At 44.7% G+C, this 14,767-nt stretch overlaps 1 protein-coding gene across 1 annotated transcript in view; it reads left to right on the forward strand.

Annotated features, from left to right (window-relative positions):
* Window positions 1–5,342: 5,342 nt before the first annotated feature.
* Window positions 5,343–14,767, forward strand: part of lnx1 (ligand of numb-protein X 1) — a 43,553-nt gene continuing 34,128 nt past the window's right edge. The window contains exons 1-2 of the mRNA XM_030372788.1: window positions 5,343–5,483; window positions 11,213–11,858. Of these exons, the coding sequence (XP_030228648.1) occupies window positions 11,347–11,858 (512 nt within the window). The 5' untranslated portion in view covers window positions 5,343–5,483; window positions 11,213–11,346. The remainder of the gene's footprint in view (window positions 5,484–11,212; window positions 11,859–14,767) is intronic.

The following is a 14,767-nucleotide window of genomic DNA, read 5'->3' on the forward strand; positions in this document are numbered from 1 at the left end:
AAGGTGGTCCTGGTTAGTTTGAAACTAAAGGTTTCATAAAGGTTACATTCTAGTTTGACACTAGAATGTAACACCGGTTAGTTTGACACTAGAAGGTGGTCCTGGTTAGTTTGACACCAGAAGGTGACCCTGGTTAGTTTGACACTAGAACGTGACCGTGGTTGGTTTGTCACCAGAAGGTGGTTCTGGTTAATTTAACCCTAACCCTAACCCTGATTTCCAACAAGCAATCATTTTGACTCAGCCCAGTTCAGCTGAGGACAGGGACTGTGTTTTCAATTTGAGCTCAACATTCTATCTCTCTCTATTCATTCCAATTTTGAAGGGCTGAGAAAGGAATGAAGGGGAATTCCAACTCCTTAAATAATGACTCAGTGACATCAGGAACAGTCCAAGGCTAATGAGACAACCAACATAGCTTCTCTCAGAATAACCAGTATCTCATCACAGCTACGCAGGATAAACGAGGAACTTGAACCAGAAATTATCATCAATTATACTCACCCTTCCACAAGTCTGTAAAAGAAGAACCTCGCTTGTCATCCAACTTGAACGGATAAATTAATTCCTCCCTTGACAGTGGGAGCCTGTCTTTATGTAAAAACTGATCTGACACAAATGCTGCTGCTGTTGACATTTGACAGTTAAAATTGACAAGACAAGACATGTATATTTATACAGTCCTTTATCACCCTAAGCCTTTTAGAAGGGCAAGGAAAACAATATTCAGAGCCAGCTGGAAGAGAGGAGAGGAAGGAAAACACTGGAGGATCCCTCAGTTTAGATACGGAAAGGAGTACATTAGTTCTACTCTGTTTTAAATACCACATTCAAGCTTCTTCTGAGGTGTGTGTGTATGTATTTGTGTGTGTGTGTGTGTGTGTGTGTGTGTGTGTGTGTGTGTGTGTGTGTGTGTGTGTGTGTGTGTGTGTGTGTGTGTGTGTGTGTGTGTGTGTGTGTGTGTGTGTGTGTGTGTGCTTGTGTGTGTGTAATGATGACCTCGCTGCAGCTCGCTTCCTGTCTTCCATATTCATGCTGTTTAAAACAGGGCGATTGTGCACATGAAATATGGATGTCCAGAGTAGAGGGGAGAGCATCCTGACAGACCCCTTCCTCCCAGGCCCTGCTGAGAGAAGACAGGGAACAGTATCTGTCCAAAGAGTGAGAGAGAGGGAAAGAAATAATGGGATTCTGTGAATTTAGATCACTGTGCTGAAATACCAGCATTTAATTTCAAATTGTTCCCCAGCACCACGAAAGTCTTGAAATAGTTTACTTCTCATCAAAAGTTTGAGGCAGCACGAAAGTGTATTTGTGTGTGTGTGTGTGTGTGTGTGTGTGTGTGTGTGTGTGTGTGTGTGTGTGTGTGTGCGTGTGCGTGTGTGTGTGCGTGTGTGTGTGTGTGTGTGTGTGTGTGTGTGTGTGTGTGTGTATGTATGTATGAGAGAGGAGTGTAAAAAGAGAGTGAAAATGCAAGAGAACAGGAATGTGCGGTCACCTGCATGACAGTGTTAAAGAATCAAGTCTTATCCGAGATGGAAGCAGAGACGCTGCACTCAGTTCACCTTTGCCCTCCCCTATGGACATGGCCAATATTAACTCCCATCTAGACACAGAACAACAGGCTTACCTTCAGCTCACAGACCCGCAGGCTTACAACAGTCTAACGTTCTAGTCACAGAGCTGCAATCTCCAGTCAGAAAACAAAATAAGGCCTTCTGGTCACAGAACAGCAATCTGAGACCTTAGCTGTAGCAAAAATTTGCTTTTAGCACTTGTTGGCATTGTGTAATCCCTTCTGTATGTGACCTGTCTGTGTAGTATGTGGATGTTCAGTATGTGTATTCAGCCATGATTTGTCATTTGTAGCAAGTATATGCAGCTGCCTGTTTGCTGCAGAAGAAATCACCCTTTTTTTGTTTAAGAGCTAAATAAAATTAGTTGTCTGATTTTGGGTTGGATCCCAATGTCAACATTTACTTTTTGCACAGCATCACGAAGTCTATGTGGCCACGCATAACATTCAAACCACAAATCAAAGGCTTGCTGATATTGACTGATAACACCAGCCACAGCTCATATTGATAGGAAGGATATAGTCCTGTGCTGTCACTGGATGAATAATAACATGCTGAATAATAACAACATAATTATCTAAATCCATTTCAAACATGTTGTCAACGTTCTTCATGTAATTAATTTGACTAATTTGTTTTGTTCTGTTCTGTTTTTATTGTTTACTCTGAACAAGACAATGCTAGAAGGTGTAATGAGATAAGATTGTGTTCATCCTGCAATCTGAGAATGCTAATCCACTCTGATTGGACGAAATGTGCCCCATCTATTCAGTGCTCAACAAAGATATGCTGCTATGCTAGCTCTGCAACCTGGCGAAATCAACAGGATCCTTATTAGATCAAGAAAAACGCAAAAACTTAAACATTTCAGAATCTGTTGAACAAGGTGATGGCTGTTTATAAGGGGGTTGAATGTGCAAAACCAACATTGTTTAATTTTCCAAGCTAGGAGGACAGTATCTGGGATACGATGAAGCACAATCGTTGGGCTAATTTTTTCATCAAACTTTATTTAATATAATGACTCGAAGATCCACAATCAGACTGGTTTGGTGTAATGGTCTTAATCAATCAGTGTGTTGGGAGCGTCTGCTCAAAGCTGAACAGACAAACAGAGAAACAGGTCTGTTTGCGCATAGACATATATAGGCATAAATAGACGCAGCTTTGTCCTTTGTGTCGTAGGTTAAAGTCGCCGCCGCTGCCGCCACGGTGGAGTTGTGGTATTTCTAGATAAATAACACTATCAAGTTTTACATTCCTAAATTGATTTCATTTTCTTTTTATTATATATAATAAAAACAATTGTATATATATATGCAATCATATTTGTATTTTATATAAAATATTTCTTATTTTTCATTTTTCGTTTTGTACTCCAGAACATAATCTAATGAACAATTAGGAGTTATTGAAATCGTTTGGGAAATGTTAACGTTGTAGCACTTTAAATCAACAAAAACAAAGGCCAGATCGTGGCCTCTCAAATACGGCGTCCGCGTTGACTAATCGCAGCAATGTGGCGTTTATGTATATCAAGTGTTTAAGGGATCAGGGGGAGCTCGTTAGATAATTAATTAATTAGATGAGGCTGCACACCTGGGAGCAACAATTAGCCTCCTCACACAGAGCGAGCAGATTCATGGTGTAAAACCATGTGAGGATTATTTGATAAAGGGGTATTTAAATAAAAATGTGGTCTTTCACTAACCGTTACTCATTGTTTAAATACACACTTGGTACTATCCCCAACTTATAAAAACAACAAATATAACCATTTGGAATACAAAAAACACACATTTGGGGGATTCCACATTACCAACATCCCGATGCAAAGATCTAAGCAAAAGCTATTCAAAGTTGGGCTGTGTGATTTGAACAAAATCGATCACGATATGGGTAATTTCGTATCTCAGAAACTGTATTTCTCATGATATAGACGAATACATTCGGCTCATGAGTACTTTTTTAGAATCCTGTCATGGCAATACAAATGAAAGGCACTTTCTCTTTTCTCAGACAAAGCTCCACACATCCACATAAACCGTACGCCCAACAGTCTCATGGATGTGATCCTCAAAAGTAACAACTGTCCAGATCGAGCTCTAAATATCCCTGCACTAAAGACTCCTTGAAACTTGTTTGAATTTTTTTTTTTTTTCATCACTTCCCTTAAAGTGGTGATATAATGCCACCAGGTGTGAGTGTGATTAGACATTACAAGCCTTTTCCTGCGCCTTAGGGACATCAAAAGTGGGAGTGACCTCCTAGATACGTTGGATAGGTCTCCCAGTACATGGTTAATCACACTCACACCTGGGGGCATAATATCACCCCTTTAAATTTGGCCTCTTGTTTTTGTCTCAGACTGTTGTGGGGACGTTCGTTCTGTGTCACTTTCCTCAAATTTTTTTTTTGTATTTGAACGTAAAGCAATGTGAGAATGACGTTAAATACTGCCGTAAGGTAAAATAGTGATAGTGACGATAGAGGGAAATAACTATTGCTATAAATTTTTCTCTCGTCCCCCGAAAAAATGTAGCAGTATTTCAAAGTATAAAACAAAAGCACTGCAATCTTAGTCCAGTAAATCAAATTGGACATGTCACGATTTGTATTAAACCCGTTTTTAAATAAACATTAAAAAACAAGTAAAACAGGATTTCTTTTTCTATTTTCATTGTGAGACAAACAGTTTCACACATCACAGAGCAGCATGACACGGGGACACCCTGTGAGTCAGTTGGAAACGTCTGTTCCGTCTCCGTCGCACCTGTCTGGCAGTCGCCAACAAGGAAAACCACACGTACAACTACGGGATAATGTCTGCTTTTGTACAACTCCAGAGACAGAGACACACACACACACACACACACACACACACACACACACACACACACACACACACACACACACACACACACACACACACACACACACACACACACACACACACACACACACACACACACACACACGCACACACACACTTAAATAATTTTCTGCACACGAAGGGGAACCACAACAGAGGGAAATGTTAATCTCTACCTTACGAGCCTTAAAATTGCTTGTGTGTGTTGTGTTGTGCACACTTTCTGTAACATTCTGCAAACATGCTGTCATTTACTCTGATTACAGGGTGTGTGTGTGTACATGTGTATTCAGAGTCCAAGGCTGAGTAGTTGGTCCCATTGGAACTAAGACTGAAATATCTTCACATATTCTTCTCCAATGGGCCTCCTGTGCCTCCCTGAGCGTGTGTGGAACATTGTTAATGTTGTTTATGTGTTTTTGTTCTGATTTTGTTTGTTTTAATGTCAGGTACTAAATGAATCAGCCCACACACGGTGCACTGCTAACAATAATACTTATTACTTCGATACAAACTATGCACACAAAATGGCCTCTTGTGTAGTCTTAGTTTAGATATCGTTTCTTTCTCTATTGTCTCACTGTTGCCTCTCTCTCTACCTTTCTCCCTCCCCCTCTAACTTTATCAGGAAGCCCTTTCAACGTTCTCCCAGATCTGGTTGGGGCAGTTCCCTCTGTTGATTACCTTTTTTCCCCCTTTGCTCCGCCCTCCTCTGCCATGTCAATTTCCGCTCACCTTGTTGGGACTCAGGTAAGCAGGTTTACAGTTGACACAGGTAGAAATCTCCCGGGAGTGTGAGGCAGATTAGGTTTCACCGCTGTGGGAGCCACAGCCAATCAGATGCCGGTGTCCCCTGGACAAAGTCCTTTTTTTTTTTTCTTTTTCGTTTTAAAGGAGTGGCTTAACTTTCCACTCTGGCTCTCCCTGTTTGCCTTTTAGCCACTGCTGCTCAGCCTGTCCTGGTATTGTACCTGTCCAGGTAGAAGTTCACAGAAACTCCCCCCAGAAAGAAAGACATTTGCTCATGAAGTCTCGTAAGTACAATAGGAGAAAGAAGATGTGGTTCAAGATATTGTTAACACTGTTTAACTGACATTTTCCTGATACTGAGAGAATGTTGTCCCAATACAGACATACATACAGTCAGTTTGCTTTATGACTTGTGTGTTTGTGTGTGTGGGGAAGTGGCTGTGTTTGTGTCAATGTGTATTATTGTGTATCTTTACCTGTATGTCTGTCTATGCATGATTTTGGTGTGTGTATTCCTGTGTGTCTCTGTTAATGTCTCTGCGTTTCTGTTTCAGTGAGTTTGTGTGTGTGTGTTTGTGTGTGCGTGTGTGCGTGTGTGCGTGCGTGCATGCGTGTGTGTGTGCGTGTGTTTGTGTGTGTGTGTGTGTGTGTGTGTGTGTGTGTGTGTGTGTGTGTGTGTGTGTGTGTTTGTGTGTGTGTGTGTGTGTGTGTGTGTGTGTGTGTGTGTGTGTGTGTGTGTGCACAAGTATATCTACATCATCCCTGCCCTTATCTATCAATGACTCATAATGGCATAGTGCTCTCACACTGGTAGTACACTGATACTGGAATAATACTCTCATACTGGTAGCAGTCTCATATTGTTAGTACTGGTTCGACTGGCATACTGCCATTCTGTCATTCCTGAACTGCTGCTGGTTAACAGCGTGTTGATGCAGAATGGTTTCTATTGTTTTTCTCTCACTCTTGAGCTTTCTTTTAATTTGCTTTTCAAACGGGTTGTTGGAGAAGGCTTTGCTCTAGTGTAGGCCTTGCCCTTAAGGTTGCTGCAAATACGCCTTTAACACGCCTCTGTAGAGATGGGTTGAATCGCTGCAAATTGTGTTTTATAATCAAATACTGTGGAATATGTAGCACAGAGTCCCTAGTATGTCTGGACACAAGCTCGACTGCAAGACACACTGAACTGTGTTTTATTGCTCACCTAAATGCTCAAACAAGCCGTTTGTCAAGCAGTGCTTTCTTGAGAATGGAAAATGTTTATATATCTACTAAATATATACAAAGGCTGAAACCTGATCAGTTGTTGTGGAGTGCTTACAAATTTAAGTATGAGTATGTTATGCACTATAGCTATCTTCTTCTATTGTTGCAATGTCATATATCTTATTGGAAATCTGAGGAGACGGTGGGCATTAAAATATTTGATTTAACTAATGTAATCTTTATGTTTGTATTCACTTAAAATCCCAAACTGCAGTTCTTCCCAATTCTCTCACTTCTTCTGCACCTTGTTTGGTTATGAATTTGTCTTGTGGCCATGATCAGAACTGGGAAATCAGGAATATTTGTTAATTAGAATGATTGTTGGAGGAACAGGTTTGGATTTGTTTTCTGTTTTTGTGTTCTGGAATGCTCTGTCTCTAAGGGAAATGTCCCAACAAGCCTGGTTCTGTGTTTATGTGTGTGCTTCCTTCGTACTATTCTGACAATCCATTCCTGCCCTTCATAGACCAAAATGGAACAAGATCGTCATTTTTACTTTTTGTCATTTAAAATATCCCCCTCTGCTCTCACATGAATTTGAGATAGATTTGGAGGTATTAAAAACCATGTCGTCCCAGTTAAGGCCTGTACATGAGCTAATATTGAAAATGATTAACAGTAGAGTTATGTAAAAGTGCTCTGCGTTGCAGTTTTTCCTTGCAGCGTGTACGGACAAGTCATTTGTCTCAGTGGGTTGGGTTCTGCTCCTAGCATAGCAAGCTTGTAGCTAATGGGATTCTGACTAATGTGAGTCTGTTGAACCGGGGGAGCATTTCATGTAAAGGAAACGCATTGCTTATCCCCAGTGGTAGCGATGAGGGCTGTGCTGCAGTGCTGGCCCCAACCAGCTGGACAGATTAGGCACAGATCGGACAACCGTTGGAGTTCCTGCTCTGACACATGTTACAAGCTTTTACTATCTCTAAGGTGTCTTAGGTTTAAACACGAACAAATGAACCACACACGCACACAAACACACACACAATGCTACTCCGTTGGTGACAACACAATATAACCAATGACTCATTAAGGTAGGAGTTCGAACCTACCGCCCTCCGTAAGACTATACAGACTTTAAAAGTTAGTTATTTTCAGTTGACCTGAAAGCAGTGACCCGTAGTAGTTGGATGGATTACTCAAGAGTTGTATTTGTTGAACTCATCTGATGGCATGTTTCTGATATGCCAATGCAATGTAGGAAGTCAGAGGTTATTCTAACCACCACGTCAAAAGTTCACCCCAAAGGTAAGTAAAGCAATGAACTGATTGAATGACTAAACAACAACAAATTTAAACCTCACACCTAATCTAATTATTATTAGATTGAAATAGTAGTAGCTTGGTCATAGAAACGTCTTGTTGGTCACTTTGTAGCTACTCAGACCTACTTAGCTACCTCATAGGAAACTGCCTGTCGCAGCTGCTCACCTGTTGGAGCTAGCCAACTGACAATGTGAGCTAGTAGCCTGTCAGCACTAGCTGGCTGCCTGTCAGAGCTTGATAGTTACATCAGCGCTGGATTGTGACCTTCAGCGCTAGCTAGCACCCTGTCAAAGCGTGAGCGTACCTATGTTCCCCGGGTCCTATGTTCCCCGGGTCCTATGTTCCCCGGGTCCTATGTTCCCCGCTTTGTATGTGACCGGGGAACCTAGGATCTGGAGAGCGAATCTCTTTTTCGTAGGATGGTAGGGGCAAGTACCGCCTTTTTCGCCTCTGATTCGCCTGTGATTGGTTAGAATGGCTCTACTCCTATTGGTTATGGTTAGGGTTAGGGTTAGGTTTACGGTTAACCCTCACCCTAACCCTAACCATAACCCTAAACCTGACCCTAACCCTTCGCACCCGGGGAACATAGGACCTGGGGAACATAGGGATGACCCCCTTAATTTTAGTGTTAGCTAGCCGCCTGTAGCCAGCTGTCAGTTCTAGATAGTTAGCAGCCATCCATGCTAGCGATCCTAGATCGTCAAACATAGCTAGCAGCCATCAATAGCTGCGAGTATAACTTGCTATGTGTTGCCTCATCCGCGGGTGAGAGTGGAGCATGGCCGCCCAGTAGTGCTGTGCTGTGATGCCATCTTGTCACTTTAAGGATTAGTCGAGCGATAATGAGCTCTTGGCAAATGCTCTCCGCGGGGCCAGCGAGTGCTCGTGGAATGTGAATTTCTTGAGGACTGGCTCTAAATATTCATCTCTTTTAGAGTCAGTGCATATGTACAACCTCCATCCTATCAAGACATTTTAATTATTGTTGCTAGTTTTCAGCAATAATGGCTATTTACATAAGAGGGTAGTAACATAGTATTTGTAGGATTAATATTATGCCGGTTAGTGAGTACAAAGGAGTTGATAAATAATTATATTAGTTAGATATAATATAGTTTAGTATAGTTTTTTTCATTTTTTCCACATTAGTGTGTATGTGTGACATTTGCATACCGTAGCATTCCCTTGAATGTAACAGGCCATGTGCTATTTAAACTTTACACTGTTTCTCTTTTTACCTTACGGCATTCGGGAGCGTATCACAATGCCACAATATTTCTTCAGTTGGCAATGGTGCAGGCGCTTTGTATTTTCCTGGCCATACACCACTTCTCTCTCTCACACAGACACATACTCTCCCTATCCATCTTTTATTTTTACTTTCACACATACACAGACACACACACACATACACACACACACACACACACACACACACACACACACACACACACACACACACACACACACACACACACACACACACACACACACACACACATACACACACACACACACACACATACAGATCTATACACACACATGCACAGACACAACCTGAAACACGTTCGCTATATCTCTCTCTCACTGACTCTCTCTCCGGAATGTTTTTTCTCGATATCTCTCTGCCACACTCCTACTCGTAGCTCTATCTGCCTGTGCACTGATAAAGTGCCTTGCTCAAGAGCCAAGGACCCGGCAACTTATCTCGACTCCTCTCCTCTCCTTTTATCTGGTGTGATTCGCATCGTCTGGTCTGTAAATCCGTCTAGACCAGTTTTCTCCACAGGCCACAGGTTTTTACATAAACACACCGGTTTGTGATCTTTTGATGTGTCTTCTTCTGTTCTCATGTATTTATTCATTCTCCTATGCTATGTAATATTCCAGTATCTCCACCAATAGAAAGGAACACATTTGCCTAGTTCTGTTTTGCCTCTTTGTGATTAGAGTGGAGGGAGGGGGGGGGGGGGGGGGGTTATCCGCACCGAAAAGGGAACGGCTCTCTCATTAGGCGGCCAACTGGTGGCTCGGCGGGCTGATATCATGGGATGTCGTTGCCAGGGTGACGTGATGCTGACCGCGTCCATCTGTTCCTTGCGCTCTCTCGCCAATGCCGTCTGTCTTGGAAATGTCGCGCACGGTCGTCACGTGCTCGTCGGCGCAGCACGAGCGCTCCATACGACACACACACACACACACACACACACACACACACACACACACACACACACACACACACACACACGCACACACACACACACACACACACACACACACACACACACACACACACGCGCACAAGTGCACACACACGCACAAGTGCACACACATACACAGACACGGTACGCGCACACACACATACACAGACGTGTCCCAGAGTGATATTTAGAACCAACACACGTTACGTAGCCTTGTTTAAAATCCAACACATATCCCAGAGTGATCTTTAGAACAACATACACACATCAAATTGTTTTTAAAACCCAACACACATCAAGATTGATCTTTAGAACCAACAAGCCAACATATGTTTCAAAGCACATCCTAAAGTTATATGGATGAAACCAAGCCAGATCCTAGTTTCATCACAACATCAAATCTTCTCATAGTAGCCTACTGTGAGTGCATCTATCCAACCCCTAAACCCGGCCGTGTTAATTCCCACGCTATACCATTTGAGCTACACAGGACCAAGCTGCCCTTAACCACGTGTTTAATACCAACACTCATCCATTAATGCTAAGTCTAAGAGCCATGTTCCATGGTTCATTGAGTGCGAGGCACGCTTCTATCGCAGCAGGGTGCACACATCTGTGGTGCACAGATCTTTAAAGACGCCATTATCACAGATAATCCCCAAGTGCTAGCGTCGGGTCAGCTTTGCCCCTTCTAAAGTTCAAATCCCATGGCGCTTGGGGATGAGTGAACCATTGCACCAGGTGTCTGTGTGCACTCCGGCTGGCCGAGGGGTATTGATGTTTCTGTGTTCTGGGAAGGAAAAATGACTTTCTCAGCGGTGGCTCAATATCAGTCCAGCGTGCCAGCCGAGAGGATCAGACGTCTGAAGGAATGAGGCTGGAAACACTGTCTTAGTGTTCCTGCAGCCCGCGGCTTATACTGCAACATCCATTTACTGTGTATGTGTGTGTGTGTGTGTGTGTGTGTGTGTGTGTGTGTGTGTGTGTGTGTGTGTGTGTGTATGTGTGTGTGTGTGTACGAGTACAAAACGTTGTGTGCTTGTATGTTTGTGTGTTTGTGTGTATGCACTTGTCGTGTTCACATGATTGTGTGTATGTACGCGACTGTGTGTGTGGTGTAAGTGTGTGTTTGTGTCACTACAAAAGGTGGTTTGCATGCTGAGGGGAAGTTCCTGAGCAATGCTTGGTGTGTCTAAGAGAACCTATGTGGCCTAAGTAATCTTGTGAAATCAAGGCAAACATTGAAAGAACTTATAATTGCACCTTTTTTCATCCCACAGTTCCTCAAGAGGACCTCTGTTGCTAGGGTGGTCTTTGGTTGCTAGGGCCCCATGAGCCCTCCCAAGCCATCCGACACACATGTGCTTCAGTAGTTGAAGAAGTTGTCCCTCAACCTCTAACCACCGAGGTTGCCATGGCGATGGCGGCCGAAGCATCCGCCCCGCCCATCTCCCCGTCGGACGAGCTCATGATGGAGGCGGCCGCTCCTCCTTCGCAGCCTCCGCCTCAGGCTTCCTCTCGTCTTCCCCCTGCTGCTCCCAGCGTCCCGCCTCCTCTCCCCTTTCCCTCCCTTCCCGACGACCTGTGCGGCGCCTGCGGCCAGCGCCACCTCCAGGAGGAGAACCACGAGTACATGTACAAGGAGGAGGTGGACGACGACCTCATGTGCAACATCTGCCTTCAGCCGCTGATCCGGCCCCTTGACACGCCCTGCGGACACACCTACTGCCAGGAGTGTCTGACCAGCTTCCTGCTGGAGAGCGACTTCTGCCCTGTGTGCCGCGCCGCCCTCATGCTGCAAAGCTGCCGCAAGCCCAGCCTGCTAGTGCACAAGCTGCTGGACAAGCTGACCGTGGCCTGCCCCTTCACCGAGCACTGCAGCCACACCATGGCCCGCGGTGAACTCCACGACCACATCAAGAGCAGGTGGGTGCGTTTACCTGGTCTTTCAGTCGGGTGTGTCCTGGTTTAGAAGGAGCGCCCTACTGGGAATCTAGTGCTACTTTTCTACGGCTACGTTAACCTGCCATTTTAGCAGTGTATACTTTGCTCAATAGGTTACGTAACAGATACTTAATGCTATGTTACTTAGGTAAGTTGATAAGGTGAAGCTTATCCAAAGCAACTGGTGAAATTCTGATGCATGCTTAATTAAGGCACATGTTAGGGGTTAGGGCAGCTTGTTAAAGGATGGCTGTGGACACCAGGGATCGAATACAGTGTCTTTCTGATGGGAATTACACCCTAGCTACCATGCTCCCAACCGTGGCAGCATTAATGCCATCTCCCCTAGTGGAATTTTCAAATCTGCACTTGAAAGGAATCAGTCCTTTCATGAAGTTGGCCCAGTCAATACAGATTTCAGGGTGGATTATCTTCACAGAAAATAATTATTTACAGAAAAACACACACATCTAAATAATTGCGAAAAGAATCGTCTTGTTAAGTCCCACTTCCCTTAGTCGACAAGAAAAAATCCTCAACTAGGTTATGATTTTGGCGAACTTGATTTTGTGTGAAAAGTGCTCTGTGGCTTCAATCTTCACAGAGAACAAACAAGCCTGTGAGCTCTGCTGAGGAGCCAGCCGCCAACTCTTTAGTTTACCATACAATTCACTTTCAGCGCTTGGCTGCTGACAGCATATTCTATTTCCAACACCAGAGCGAAGGCTCCCAAGTAAATAAACAAACAGCCCCTGCGGCTTGTTGGTTCTTACAGAACTCACCCAGGCCTCTTTGTCTTGGTCCCGCTCTCTCCTTCATGGCTCAGCCGGGACATCCCGTTCTATCGTCACACTGACCCCCAGTGACCACGCCTCACTCTGGCACCTCCTCTGCCCACCCCATGCCCTAACCCTCTGGAGATCTTACGCCTACCACCTCCACCACTAACCCCAACCACCTCACCCCCCCCTGAATGATTTCTCCCCCCTCCAGGGTTTCATCTGAGGCCGAAGCCTTGGGCTTCAGATGAACTGTTAAGACATCATTAGGTTCAGAGCCGTGGTCGCGTCCCCCCCACCACTCTCCCCCCTCCTAGCCTCGTTAGGGCCTCCGTCACCCCCAGGGGCCCGGGAGATATAAGAAGCGCTTCGACAGCGCGCATGGCAACCGTGAGTCCATTGCACAGTATATGGTTTACAGTACGCACTAATCAGCACACTGTACACTCCACACACGACGGCCTGTATGCATAATTAGCCTAGCAACTCTCTTCTTCGATGTCTACTTCTCCTACACCCCCAGTTGTATGTTGTTCTACATCTCTTTCACTCTCATTACTTCCTTTCCCTCCTTCCTCCCTGCCTTTCTTGTCTTCCTCTCTTATTCTTTCTCTCCATGGATGGAGCGGTTTAATTGAGCACCGGGCTCACGCTGAAGTCTGCACCCACTCCAGCCCAGGGCTTGGGATGGTTTGGTTTGTTGTTTGTCTGGTCCCAGGTGGGTGGGGCAAGGTGTTGAGGAGAAGAACGTTGGTAACCGTCATGGCATGTTGGTAGCACGTTCTTGGTCTTCCTTCACACACATTCCAGAGAGATATAATCAGAGGGCACTGTGAACATAGCTCAACCAGAACTTAGAATAACATCATCATTTCGTAGAGAAATACCTGAATATAACGCAGTGTTCTAACCCAGTGATCTAGCCACCCACATTCGATTCCAAGCCTGGTTGCCATGTCGCCCTATCTCTTTTCACCCATTATCATGTCTCTTTACCCTGTCAGTCCGTGAAGGAATAAAAGGCCCATGCACTTATAGTTTAGAAAGTTGATTTCCAAAGACAATGAGCCACATCTGAAGTTCTCACATGCAGAGTCGGAGCGCTGGAACAAAGTGCTCTGGGCTACTTCGCTGACATCTGTCGCAGAGCTTACGTCATCAAGCCTGGCGGTGGATGGAGCTCTATTGACGGCCGTACAATACACCCCGCGTGAGTCACCGTCGCCGGCTACATTCAACCTTTTAGCTGGCTTTGATCACTTCAAACCGGCGAGAGATTTTCTGAAGCAAATGTGATCTTTATTTTTGGAACACGCATGTAGCCCGTAGAAATAGGTTGGGTGGATGAGGTGCAAACGATTTGAAATGGGGATTCAACCCACCAAAATCTCAGCTCGGCTTTTCTTGTCCGAAGGCAGATACTGGTGCGGCAGTGTCGTTTTAATGACTTGTTTGGTCTCTGTTTTTGCATGCCTGTGACTGTCACAGTGGAGCGGAGGATATGAGATGCATACGTTTACCCAGAGTTCCCAGCATGTATTATTCATGGTGTGCGGTGAGGGTGGTATTTTTTGTTGTTGTTGTTGTGGTTGTGGCAGATTTAAGCGGGGGGGTGTGGGGGTTGGATTTGCTGAAATTCTGATTTAGATTAGACCCCTGCAACAACTTAGTCATGATCTCCCCCGAGGCTGTCAACATTCAGACAAAGTCAAATCCCTTCGCATGCGTCACTGGGGATGTTTGGCTTTGATTTGGCTTCAGAGCGCTTTCACACCGGTCAAAAAGCGTCAGATCCTTTTCTGTGGTTCGGCTCAGAGCTTGTTCAAACAGGTCCAACACTCCAGGTTGTTTGTCCCTCAGAGGCGTTAAAGCCCTTCCACACTGGTTCACTCTCTAGATTCCGGTTTCTCTGATCTGGTTAAGAGCATGTTCTCTCTGGTCCACGCTCCGGGTTAGTTTCCTTTGAGTTGGTTTCAGAGGGTGTTCACACTGGTCGATCGCTGGTTCCTCAGGTACTCTGCAAAAACAAAAGCTATAAGGGGAGGGAACATGCGTCAGGCGACATTAAACATGGCGGGAGATTGTTTCTCCTCTGTCTGTTGTGGTGAGAGA

This window comes from Gadus morhua, chromosome 12 (assembly GCF_902167405.1).
Source record: "Gadus morhua chromosome 12, gadMor3.0, whole genome shotgun sequence".
Lineage (NCBI taxonomy): Eukaryota > Metazoa > Chordata > Actinopteri > Gadiformes > Gadidae > Gadus > Gadus morhua.